General features: G+C 45.2%; 1 protein-coding gene across 1 annotated transcript in view; it reads left to right on the forward strand.

Moving 5' to 3' along the window:
• Positions 1-13,146, forward strand: part of Zfp704 (zinc finger protein 704) — a 191,502-nt gene that overhangs the window by 53,276 nt on the left and 125,080 nt on the right. The window contains 1 exon segment of the mRNA NM_001447250.1: positions 7,624-7,859. Coding sequence (NP_001434179.1) covers positions 7,624-7,859 — 236 coding nt within the window.

The following is a 13,146-nucleotide window of genomic DNA, read 5'->3' on the forward strand; positions in this document are numbered from 1 at the left end:
TGTTCTTACTTACATAATGTTAATAGAAGGCCTGAAACGTAGCCAAGTCTTCTCCACTAGAAAGCTGTGTGCTAACTTCCCATCCTAAGGATGTTGCTGACTAATCTCTGAGTGAGCCAGCCAAGTCATGCTCTGCTGGATAGTAAACTGTCAGGATGTGAAAGTGAGCGCACGTGACAGTAAACTGGGGACTCGCAACACTAATTACAGAGAGAGTGGAGCGCATGACTCCAGACTAACTCAGGCTTCCAGCCCCACCCCTCAGATCGACCTCTGACCCCATGGATGCTGGACCAAACCAGGCCGGTTGTCAGAGGTCAGTTATGCTGTCTCACGTGAAGCATGCAGCAGAGCCCAGAGGGCCAAGCAGTTAATAGAAGCAAGGGCTAGTGTGGAAGCAGTTTGTTTTAAAAGTAGTTTTACTACAGATATTCATTAGATCTGGGTAGATTTGCCATCTGACTTATTTTTCTGTATACTCAGCATAAAATGTAAAGAATTTAAGAGAATAGAGGTCTGTTAACTGGTTTTAGAGGTAGCTTTTATCCATTCTCTCAAGACTCTGATGAATCTTAGAGTCGTGTATTTTCATTCTTATGTGTATTATCATCATCATCATCGTCATCGTCATCGTCATCGTCGTCGTCGTTGTCGTATAAGTGTTTTGCTTGAAAGTTGAGTGATGAATGTCTAGGTCCTGCAAAGAAAGAAGGAAGTGGAGTTAAGGACCATCCTTAGCTTCCATGCTGGCCTGGGGCGCTAACCCGAGTCTACAGCAGGAGCAGTCAAGTGCTCTTAACTGCTGAGCCATCTTGCTGGCCCGGCAGTAATATTTTTAAAGCAGCAGACTTCATCACTCCTGCTGTTAGTGGAATCCTTTTGTGACACATTTTTAAATCTTCAGGCTGATTGCGGCTGCCACACGGTGTGTGACACCCACCGTGCGAACTGAAATCAGTATCTCCTAGAAATAAATCTAAATGTATAACCTGTAACCAGAGATAGGAAGCGCTCTCTGTGAGAAGTTTGCCAGGAGTCCTCGTGGCTTTCTGGAGAAAGGTGAGGGTCTAAAGGGTTGCTCCGTGACCCACTCAGGGGCCCTTGTTGCCTGGTCCCCAGCTGTGTTTTCCTTGTGGCTTAAACTGCGTGCCGTGTCTCAGAATTTCTGTAATACTTTGTTATCCAGAAAGCCTCAGAAGGCAGCTAGCTTTCCACAGATTATTCCTGGAAATGCAGTTGCTCTCGAGCCAGCGCCTCCCATCTGACTGGGTGGGGTGAGTAACATGATTTCAAGTCAGTGTTGACACACACTTTCTGGCATCTCCGTTCTGTGAATGCGGAGGGAACGTGCCTCAGAATGTGTGGGTCAAGGACGTGGGCAGTGCTGGCAGCTTCTTCCACGGAGATGCAGGCAGGCACCATTTCTCCAGACTCCAGATGACTTCTTTTAAATCAAGAAAGACTGATGTGCCCCAGTGCCAACCCGAGGACGTCGTTTATAGGCATCCGACACTTACACAGATGCTGTGAAGTTTTTGTTAAAAAAGTTGCGATTTCTCCAAATGCATCCTATTATACAGGCGCTGATTGTTTTCTTCAGAACAACAAAAGCTGCTCGCTGGAGTAAAGATTCAGAGTTTTATTTGTCAGTTGGTAATTGGTAATTGGTAGTATTTTCATATAATTGAACATCGAAGCTTTGTTCCCTTGTAAGAAATTACCCAGGGTAATGTGTACGTGATGCGTGATGCGTATGGAGGAATTCTGTGCCTGAGGAAGGAGGGGCCGGAGGAGGCTTCTGTAGGACCAGATAACTATGGGATGCTAATGGGCAGCGGGCCTCACACTGCCTGTGTGCTCATTGTTTGGAGTGATGTTGTTCCTTTAAGAAGTAAACATACATTAATCATGGAAAACTAGGAGAAAAGAGATATTGTATAAATGCTAGAGTCTTAGCAAGTGATTATAAAAATGTCTTCTTTTCATTGTAGACTAATACAAGTTTTCAAATACTAAGTTGCATGTTGATACTGAAAACTATAAACAAGATAGAAAACTTGGCCTATACAAACATCCATTACTAATGAACACATGTGTTAGCATTTAAAGAGTCCTATCAAAATGATTTCCTCTTTTACCTGTCCACACTCCTATGAGCTCATATTACTAAAATCACTTGTAATGTCCTCTTTATGGTCAGTCTATTGTTTCTCTCCATGCATTTATGTGTGCATGTTTGACTGATAATCTATTGATAAATATTTACATAACATTTAAAAAAGGTTGTCAGCATTTCTGTGCAAATGTCTTTGTGTGTTCTTCCGTCTACTTAAACATAGAATTGCTGTATTGATTTATACACAGATTCTACTTCATTATCCCAGGTGAGCCTCCCAAACCTTGTCTGTTCCTATCAGTGGTATTTAAGAATTCTACTAACCTCTCATAAAGTAGAGCTGGGGATGTAGCTCGGTTGGTAGTGCTCAGTCCTCCACCCTCAAGGTCGTGGGTTCGAGTCCTAGCAGCATGTAATCTAGGTGTGGTGGTGCAGACCTGAAATCCTAGCACTTGGGAGGTTAGGGCAGGGAAGTGAAACTTCAAGGTCATCCTTGGCTACAGTACGAGCTGTAGGCCAGCCTGGGCCACATGACAGCCTGTCTCAAAATACCAAACAACAAGAACTAAAACGAACCCCCACCCCAAACCAAAGTGAAGCAATCTGAGGAGCAGAAAGAACTAGTTACTCTCTTATCCTTTTTGTGACTCTCATAAGCAAAAGAGCCAACTCTAGCACTTGAACTTTCCTGTTTTTAAAGTAAAAGAACTTAAGATGTCACTACTTGAATTGTGTGTGTCTCTTTGTATACGCGTGTACTTTGCTATATATGAAATAAATGAGCCCTCTGGGCCCATGCATTGTCAGGTCTGCAGGGCATATGGCTTTGGGCACAGTGTTTTGATCTTTAAAGTTGGAGGACTCCTGTCCATCAAGGGCCGTACCTTGTGTGTGTCTAAATGGGTGGAAAGCAAATGTGTTCCCTTTATTAAGAGTGTGGATGCATTGGGTGCCCACTGTGTGAGGCTATGTTGTGCTCGTTCACTGAAAAACAGTTCAGCAATTCTCTTCAGAAAATTTCCCTACAAAATTTACAAACAAACACATAAACATGCTTGCACAGGCATGCTCATTACTTTTAATAATGAAAAAAAAAGAACCTAAATACACTGACAAAAAGATACCGTATGAAATTTGGTGTTGGAAACACAGACGTGGAACTGACCCATTCCTCATGCAGAGACACACCCACAGCAGCTTGTGCAGCCAGCCCGTCTGCAGAACACGTGTAGCATGACTGCCCACACCTCCATTCTCCATGTAATGTGCATGCACCACACGGTAAGCAATGGAGGTTTCCTGGGTGACACGAGGAGTACTGAGGACGAGTGACAAATGTTCCCTTCTATGCATTTTAATCGAAACCTTAATAAGTGTGTATGTTTGTGGGACGCAACAGCTGAAAGGTCCACTTCAGTGCTAAGGAAACGCTGGAAAGTCAAATGTTTCAGTGTGGCAAGAGGCTGCTGGCGTTCCCTCTGCTTACTGAGCCTAGGCCTTCCTACAGTCACAGTTGAATGCAGAGGGTTATTGCAAGTACAAAGCACTCTATTCACGGGGTGAGAATACAGTGGGAGGAGCAGAATCATCAGGAGGGGGAGGCTCAGGTGGACCACAGATCCTGGCTAGCTCTGAAGGAAGCAGGGTGCTACAGTCCAGGCCTGAGAGCGCATCCCAACCCCAGGCCACCTAACCTCACCACTAACGGGTACCAGGCCCTTCCTGGCAGGCCCTTTGCCAGATCGTCTCGTGCTTCTTTCCCAGCCCATTGGTAACACTTTAGATGCTGCAACCTGAATCAAATACTCCAGGTTGGTTGTCACTCACCTGAAAGGAAGACTCAGGGCTCTGGGAGTTTCAGATTTGGGACTGTGAGACGTCTCCAGTATTTGTATATACACATGAGATACCTCGAGAGGTCGCAAGTGCAGACACAGAGCTCATTCACAGTTTATGACGGTTTGTACACACAGCCCGAGGGCATTCCTCCAAGTCACTCGTTCTTTGTTAGTGCACAACTCTGCCCGTAATACCTTGCCAGCGCTGAGCAACTTTGAGGGCTAGATCATTTTGGGTGGGATTTCTGGGCTGCGGATGCCCAGTCTGTTTATCCTCTGCTCCCCTCTCCTCCTGGTGCCTGTAGCCTCTCTTGTGCAGGAGAAACTGTCCTTAAAAATCCACTTGACACCTTCCTCACAATCTCTGCTCTGTCTGTCTGTTTCCCCACACGCCCTGTCTCTAGGGACCGGAAACTTTGCCGGTGTCTCTCCCTTCACCCTCAGATGCTTGGTTAACACTCAGGTTGCAGGTCAGAGATGTCTTGCCAAGGAAGTCCTTGCCCACCTCCCATGGTTTCTGCTGCAAGCAGTGTGTTAGTCTGTGTAGCGAATCAGATCTCTGCCTGTGTCGTCAGTGGGCGGAGCATATGACACCTTCCTTTGCCTTTCAAATTTTCATATGCTAAAAGGAAAAAAAAATTCTGACAGCGTTAGCTTTTCCTGGATGAGTATTTAAGGCTACTCGGGTGATGGTGAATGCATTTCCTGTAGTTATCCATTCAGAGACAGCAGTGGTGAGGAACCAGGAGGCTTAGGAAATACGTAGGCTCAGCAAGATAAACAGGCACGTGTTTTTGAGGGGCTACGGCTGGTTCCCGCTAATTAGGATCCTTTCTGGAAGCAGCTGTTCTTTCCACCCATTGTGGTCACTACTGGATATCAAGAGATCTGACCCACCCTTCCTTGTCACATGCATGTGGACACACACACACACACACACACACACACACACACACGCGCGCGCGCGCGCACCCACCCACCCTTGGATGCTGCTGCTGGTTTCTCTGCACTCACATTCTTTGTTACTATTGTTTCTAGCTGTCGTGTGTCAGACATTTGCCCATTTAGAGCTGTAACATACAGTAATTTCTCAGATGGTACCATTGAGAGAACCCTCGCTTGTGTTTATGACTCACCCAATTGGCCATAAATACATCAGCTTCAAAGAACGAAACAGCCCAGGCCTTGCAGATCTCCAGGAACACTAGAGCTGAGGAAACATAATGGGGAAATGTGCCTTTGAGCAGGTGAAGTGCGGAAAGTTCCTTTCTGTGTGAATGAACCGGAACAGTGGTCTTCTTGCCCAGATGAGGAAGCTTGGAGATGTGGTTTCAATGAGGACGAGATTTTAGCCCTATTTGACCAACTCAGGACACAACCAGACCACTGCCTGGAGCAGTGTTTAAAAGTATGTGCAACAGATACCTGTATTAAATTTACAACTACATCTTTGCCTCATAATTTCCAGCTCTGGTCTTGGGGTTCTTGGGTGCATCCTCTGCATAAGTCATTGCTGGCTTGATTGTTCTCCCCTGTGGCCTCTGGGAATCAGATTGATGCCATTGTAAGAGTACAGTGGACTTGTGTAAATTCACTGCCGAACAGATGCTGGCCTGGTCTGTGGTAGAGCATTCCCACCAGCCCATGGCAGTCCCTCACCCCTACTTGCAGTCAGCGAGTGTGCCCACTCTGAGCCCCACACAGTTGTTCTCCGGTCATTGCAGGTTTGCCCCGTGGGTACCCCGTGAATGGGATCCATCTTTTTGCTTTTCTTACTTAGTGGAAGGACCAGTCAGTGTTCCCGTGCAGTAGCTGAGAGCGACCGTGGTGTTGTCTTCCAATCAGTGATTCAGCATCTCTTACTCACTTCTGGGGTTATTTTTGATCTTTTGATCATTTCTAGTCATTTTAAAAGGAGGACTCCGTTGTCTCTGAAGTTCATTCCACTGCTGAAATGTCTGTTTACCACCGAGTGTTGAGTTTTTAATTGAGGAGATGTTTTAGAGTCAGAACTTGTGTTGTAGAATCTTGCTACCCTCTGCCTTACTATATATGCTTCACCAGTAGCACATGGTTGTTGCGTCATTTCCTTAGCAGACTTCTTCTACCTGTCCGTATTTGCTCCAGGAGCGTCTCTAAATTGTGAGGCCGCAGCTGCACCTCCTCAGTCTTCAGCTTCAAAGTTTCGCTGGTTAAACAGTCCGGCTGGCCCCAGGGAGGCAGGATCATCAGCCCTTGTTCCAACTCAGGACTGTTGACTGCACGCTCCCTTAATATTTCATTCTTGTGCTGCTTACTGGCGTTTAGGAGACACTCCGATAGTCATCCACACCGAGGCCTCTGCTTCATGACCGTTGCCTGGAGACTAAAGTCTCCTGTTGCAAGTTGGGAACAGACCTCACAGAATCAAAATAGCACCTTCCTGTCACCCTCAGTTTGAAGCACAGAGGGTTACGTAGAGAACTGATTAGTGACATTTCGAATCTTTGTAATTTGTTTACTTTCTCTGGTATAATTTTTTCGCAGAGCGTCTTACCTTTGGAAGTGTGTTCCCTGCTGTAGGAGAGTGTCTTCAGAACTATAAGTCAACACTCAGCTTTCTGGGACCCTTGCTGAACTTCAGTAAATCGTTCCAAACCCTGTGGTGACTGGTTGCAAGTAGACCGAAACTGGCTGGCCTGCTCCCCTGGAGCTGGGCGTGTATCTGCCATGCAGTCTGTCACTGAGAAGGCTGAGGAGAGAGAGGATGGAGCCCCTTGGAGCTCTGGTGTTCCCAGGAGTTCTGGAAAGTACCTTACCTGGAAAAGCCCAGAGACTGCCTGGTCTGTATTTAGCTGAGTTTTCATTTGGTCTGGGAATTAACATATTTTTATTTTCTATGGAAATGTGTTATGCTCATGGCTTTCAATTCCATAATTAGAAATTTTTGACTAAATTCTTTTAAATTTTTATCCAGACTTGATAGATGAGCAAGCAAGGCTCATATTCAGGTTAAAAACCGATAATCACTGACCCCAGAGAGGACACTGTGTCTGTGTCTGTGAAATGTCTTCCTGGCAAGGCTATTTTAAAATGCACTCCATTGAGTGGCGAGATTCCAGGCTCCTGGATAGTCTGACCCTTCCTGCTGTACTCAAGACTTAAGTTAATTTGCTACTGAGTTGACTCGTAAATGGTAATAACCTTATAAAATTTTTCTTTACTTTTTTTCAGTGTCTCCAGAATTGGGGATAGTGGGATTTACTTCACTGGGTTTTGACTTCATATTTATCCTATTCCTCATTCACTAAATATAAGGTCAGCGTTAGTAGTCAAAAATAGTTTGCCTTTGTATATCAGCTATCTTCCATTAAGCCTGCTAACAGCTTCAAAATATAAAAGCATAGAGACCTAGTGCTTTCAAGTCTTGAAAGAAACGTTTCTTGAGTTGGTGCTATTTTTGTTGTTGTTTTGAGACAGGGTCTTTCTATGTAACTGTTGCTGTCCTGGAACATTCCACAAAAACCAGGCTGGCCCGGACCTAGCTTTGCAATACTTCTATTTATTTCTGTGTTTCGCTTCTCCCAGTTAATAAGAATGTGAACAGGGAGGAGTGAGTAGTCTCTCTTCATCACGGCCCTGCAGAAAGAAACACAAGACTCTGTTAAGACTCTGTGTTGTACTTTGCAGGTGGGGAGTTTTAAGCGGGAGATGACCTTCACGTATCAATCAGAGGACTTCAGACGTGACTCCAGTAAGAAGCTGTCGCATCACCTCTTCCCGCTGGCCATGGAGGAAGACGTGAGAACAGCAGACACCAAAAAAGCCAGTCGGATCCTTGACCAAGACAAAGAGACTCGGTCCGTTTGTCTTCTTGAGCAGAAGCGGAAAGTGGTCTCCTCCAATATTGATGTTCCTCCCGCAAGGTAAGAGCATCCTGTCTGATTCACAGGGTCTAGACTTAGCAAGAGCTGTCTGTCAAGCTGTCTCTGAGATTCCTTCTCGGAGCAGAACCTGTTTTGAAGCTGCAATGGTTGAAACTGTTGCAGCAGTAGAAAGACAGGTACTGGGCCTTTGACAGAAGTAAATGTAAAACCATGAGCAGAACGGACCATTCTGTGTAAGGTTGATGGCTCTCGAAGGCAACTATGCTCAGATCCAGGAGAGGGGTTGGAAAATTACAACCATAAGCTGAATTTAGCCTTGGCCTCTTTCTGGGTGGACTATGAGGATTTTTTAAAAGGTGATTGTGACACAGGCCGTTGTTGACCTGTAAAGTCTTCAATGTGTAAAAGTGCTCAGTGATGTCTAGTTGTTGTCTGTCATTTGTATCTTTTAAAGATTTTTCTGGGCAAGGGAGATGGCTGAGTGGAGAGAGTGCTTGTCCTGAAATCATAAGGACCTGGGTTCAAATCCTCAGAGGCCAGGAAAGTTGGCTGCAGTGCTGTGTACATCTGTAATGCTGGCTCTCCCACAGTGCAGTTGAGAATCGCCAGGCATTCATGGGCGGCTAGCCTGATGTGTGTATCAGTGAACATCAGAGAAATAAGGTAGAAAGTGGGGCCTAACACTCAGGTTTTATTCTGTGTACACACCCACTCTGTGACACACATACACACTTGCATGATAGACTTATATTAAAACATAGTGGAGAGAGTTTATCACGTAATTCTCTTAACATTTAAAAAATTCTTCTCTCATACACTATATCCCAACCGCAGCTTCTCGTCCCGGTCCCCCACTCCCTTTCTCTCAAGTCTTATCTAGTACGTCTAGGCCTTGTGTGGGAAGCCCAATGCTGCAGCGTCTAGAGCTCTTGTTCTCGCTCTGTCTCTGGCCTAGAACAGTGCCTTGTGCCCTTCCTGAGGGTCTGCGAGCACAGAGGAGGAGGGAATGGGCGGGCTCCGTCTGCATGACAGCTTCCTTATTTTATGTGTACTCTATTTTAATGCCAGAAATGAGTATCATGAAAGTTTATAAGCACTGATCGAGAAGTCTTGCATTTATCCAAGTGTTTCTGACAGCTTGTGAGGAGACGGTACCTACTGGGCAGGAAGGCACAACCCCTTTACACCTGCTCACTGTTAGTAAATCAGCATTTTCATTGTTTTCTCTGCTAAATAGAGGGACTGTCTTCTCCAGAAAATTACATGTTACTCTATCCGGCTGCCAAATTGTCAGGCTTTCTGAAATTACAGGCCTCTGTTTTCTTTAACCTCTAGTTGCCAATTTTGTATATCTCTTATTTCTGTTCAACTATTTGTTATTATTTGCTCTTGTATGATTTTTGTATTAAATACTTAATTAGATTGTTGGGGATTGGTTTTCACTGTGGCTTCATTGTGAAGTGTTTCAAAGTGCCCTGAAGTGGGTAGATACATCAGTTCCTGTGTGCAGTCTGGCTGATTCACAGGACATGGCAGCGACTCGGAATGAGAAGAGCTGCGCCTCACGTTCTTCCCAGGCTTCTCAGAAGCAGCATGTCTGAGAGTTCAGTGCTCACTTGGAGTCCTCTAGGACCTACTGTACGTACGATTCCCACGGAGCGCTTTTCTTTTTCTTGATGCTGGTCTACAGAATATTTCATTCTTTGCAGCCGTTAGATAGACACAGAGGCACACTGCTCAAGCCGGTATTATTGCGAGCCTTTAAACAGTAGGGAGAAATTAATTGGTTTTGAAACCATCAATATGTGGAAGAAAACTCCCCACTGACAAGGTATAATTTAGATGAATTAATGTGCTATGAGAAGGGCTACCTAAAGTGTCATTGTCTGGGCTCCACACTAACACGCTCATTTTCATTGTCACGGTAAAAATGTAATCATCATAAACATGCTAACACTTGGACAAACAAATTGCTTTTTTAATTAAATAGTCATGAAGGAATCAAGTTATGCAGAATAATCTAATTTCTAACATTTTCTTCTGTTTGTTTACAGTCGTTAGGTTATTGAGTAAATGCCAACTTTTGACTATCTAAGTAGACTGATATTTTTGTTGTAAGGAAACTTTCAATCACATGGTAGGAAGGAACAAGATTTTCCTTTCTGCTTACTAAAAGGAAGTATAATTATAGCTGTCATCAGTAAACTGCTGCTGATGTTTGAGTAACTCTGGAGTGTAGCGAAACGTATTAGAATAAGGAAGTCTAGGTCTGTTATTAAATATGACCTATAATTAATGTGTCTATGTGTGTGTACTCCACACATGTACGTATATCCACACGATTTCCTACAACTCACTCTAGTTTCAGACTCTGTGTTTTGGATACTCCTCAGAGGCAGGCGATTGGTTTAGGCTGTTTCCTGTCAGTGTGCAGAGCTCCTGGGCAAGTTAAAATCTCCCCTAGTATTTCTTATTTAGTCTTTTCCTTACTTTCTAAAGTTTAAAATAACTACAGTTCATACAATAAAAACGGTGTGTGTGTGTGTCAGTTGCGTTTCCATCTCTCCAGGGAATCGTGGAAGCCCCGCCCCTGTTTGATCCCTGTGACCCCCTCTCCCCCCCAATTGGATTTCCTGATTTCATGCCTTGTCCGTCAGCAGGCCTGAAATCCTTGCTACTAGCTACCTCAGCCTTGTTGAATGTGAATGGGAGAGGTGCTTCCTCCAGAAGCTTGTATACAGACAGACAGACAGATGATGCGTAAATAGCTAAGTCCAAGAAACTACTTAGTGTTTGACTTCTCATCAGAACTGGGTCAGTTTATAACTAAAGAAAAGGCTTTAATACTAGGCAGTGATCAGCTTGATACGCCTATTTAAAAGCCTGATTTTCAGTTGTTAGTGTCCCTTTGACGCTACAGAAGCATGGAATGGGGAAGCAAAAACTTCAAACCTGATTGTCTATTTTACAAACTTTTACAAAATGCCAGTTTTCTGGGGGACTATTCAAAAGTTGCTGGTTTCAGGAAGTGTAAGTGTATTGCCTCAGATGTGCTAAGCTTGGCCCTCTGAGAAGCAAGAGCCAAGACAGAGTTAAACATACAAGCACTTTATTGGGGGAAACCCTTGTGTGAAGGTAGGGGAGCAGGGCAGTGCAAGGCTGAACCAGGGAAGGAAGGAGAATGAGAGGGTGGATGAAGTGTGCTAGCAGCCTCACAGCCCATGAAGAGGACCGCGTCATGTCCATGAGGAGGACTGCCTCACACCCATGAGGAGGACTGTCTCATGTCCATGAGGAGGACTGCCTTAGGGCCCTGCTTATGATACTTGGAATCTAGGAAGGATGCTTTTGAGTTCTAGTTCTGGTCCTGAACACATCAGCACTGTTCTTATGGATGCCTCTCCTGTCTGGAACTTTGTTCTGCATGTTCTCAGCTGTGAAGCTGGGCTCTGGCAACCTGGGTTGTTAGTGTAAACCCTTGCAGAGCCTCTTGTAGAGAACCTAGCTTCCTGTGAACAAAAGCAGTAATGGCTGTTGGCTTAAATATCTAAGAGTCATGCTTCTGAGTCATGAGATGAAAGGCATCTCCCCTTTGGGCTACCGGGAGTGGGGAAAGGTGATGTTGGTTTAGGACAGTCCCCTTACCGTGGCACCTTACCAGGGTGGCCCAATTGGCTGTGCAGCTCTGGGAGAACTAATAAGGAGGGTTAGATTCGACCGAAAATTGAAGTCCTTCTCCTTATTCTGCAGTGGATGTAACCTAAGACTGTGAGAGTAGGGGAGAGCCTGCCTAGTAGTGATGATTTGCACCAAGAACAGCATGTAATGGGGCTATGCTGCCTGTGCCGGGGCAGCCTCTGAGGGACTAATGTCTATAAAGCTTCCATCAGTTAGTGGGTTCTCCCTCACGCCTCCTTACGAAGATAAGACCAGGCCTCCTCCAAAAGCAGGGAAGCGAGAACAAGGAGCCAGCTGAGTATGCACTCTTAAATGTTTTTAAGGTATCTCTAAGGGAAAGTACAGGCTTTGTTGATCTTTATGGAGAGTTGAAGAAGACAAAGGGGCTAGAGAGATGGCTCTGTGGTTAAGAGCACCAACTGCTCTTCCAGAGGTCCTGAGTTCAATTCCCAGCAACCACATGGTGGCTCACAACCATCTGTAATGAGATCAGACGCCCTCTTCTCGTGTGTCTGAGGACAGCGACAGTGTACTCATATACATAAATAAATCTTAACAGATGAGCATATTGACAGGACTGTAACAGCCATGTTTCTGGGTTTCGTCTGTACTGTACTATGGTTGCACTTTATACTTTGAACTTGACGTCACTTCCTGCTCCATGGGTGGAACCCATTTTCCTTGTTCCTCAGCAGTTGGTGGATACTTGAGACTGCAGAGTCAGGAACCAGATCATACTGGGTTATTACTGGTGCTACATTTAAACTTGTAAGTGATCAAACAGATTTTATAGTGGACAGAGTTGGGCATTCTTCAGCAAAGGCACTTTAGTTGTGTAGAATAGGTTAGTGGGACGAGAGCGGACGGACACAGGAAGACAGGTCAGACAGCTCTGCTTTAGGGCAGGAAGGTGTCTGGGAATTGGCTCTGGAATGGAAAGAGAGTTGAGATGGAAGAAACAGACGGCCGAGCTCCAGTGTGAGCAGAAGGCAGGCACTGGGGTGTGAGCTGTACACCGTGACTCTGGCTCATTCAGCTAGAGTGGACACAGGTGCACGCACACCCAGCCGCAGGCGAGGAGTGAAGTGGCAGCTGCCGTGGTTAGGCATCATGGTTGACACTTCCTCAGTGAGCGGGACGACACGGGCATGTCAGGCAACACGTAGGAGGAGCACATGTAAAATACATGGAAATTTCTGCCCAGTGGAGACTTGGTTCTTTATCATTGTCACCGGTGTTTATGGGAGAATATTAATAATTTATTGTCTTTGTCAACCGCAGTGCTGTAAAAGGCGTAATGCAGCAGCTCCCTAGCCTGCAATCACAGTGTTACATCACAGTGTCACACCGTTTGATCGCTTAGAGCAGTGGTTCCCAACCTTCCTCACACTGCGACTGTTTAACAGTTCCTCATTTGTGGTGACCTCATCTATAAAATTATTTTGCTGCTGTTATGAATCATGATGTAGTGCTGTGCAGGAAGCCTGATAAGCAACTCCTGTGAAAGGGTCCTTCAACCCCCAAAGGGGTCATGACCTACAAGTTGAAAACCGCTGATCTAGATTGTTAGAGCACGGGCATTTGTTAGTCTGTTCTTTGTCAGACATTGCCTTTTCTGAGGTACTGATGGTTAAATTTGTTGGAATTC

Source organism: Rattus norvegicus, chromosome 2, assembly GCF_021556685.1.
Source record: "Rattus norvegicus strain SHRSP/BbbUtx chromosome 2, alternate assembly SHRSP_T2T, whole genome shotgun sequence".
In the NCBI taxonomy this organism is placed as follows: Eukaryota; Metazoa; Chordata; class Mammalia; order Rodentia; family Muridae; genus Rattus; species Rattus norvegicus.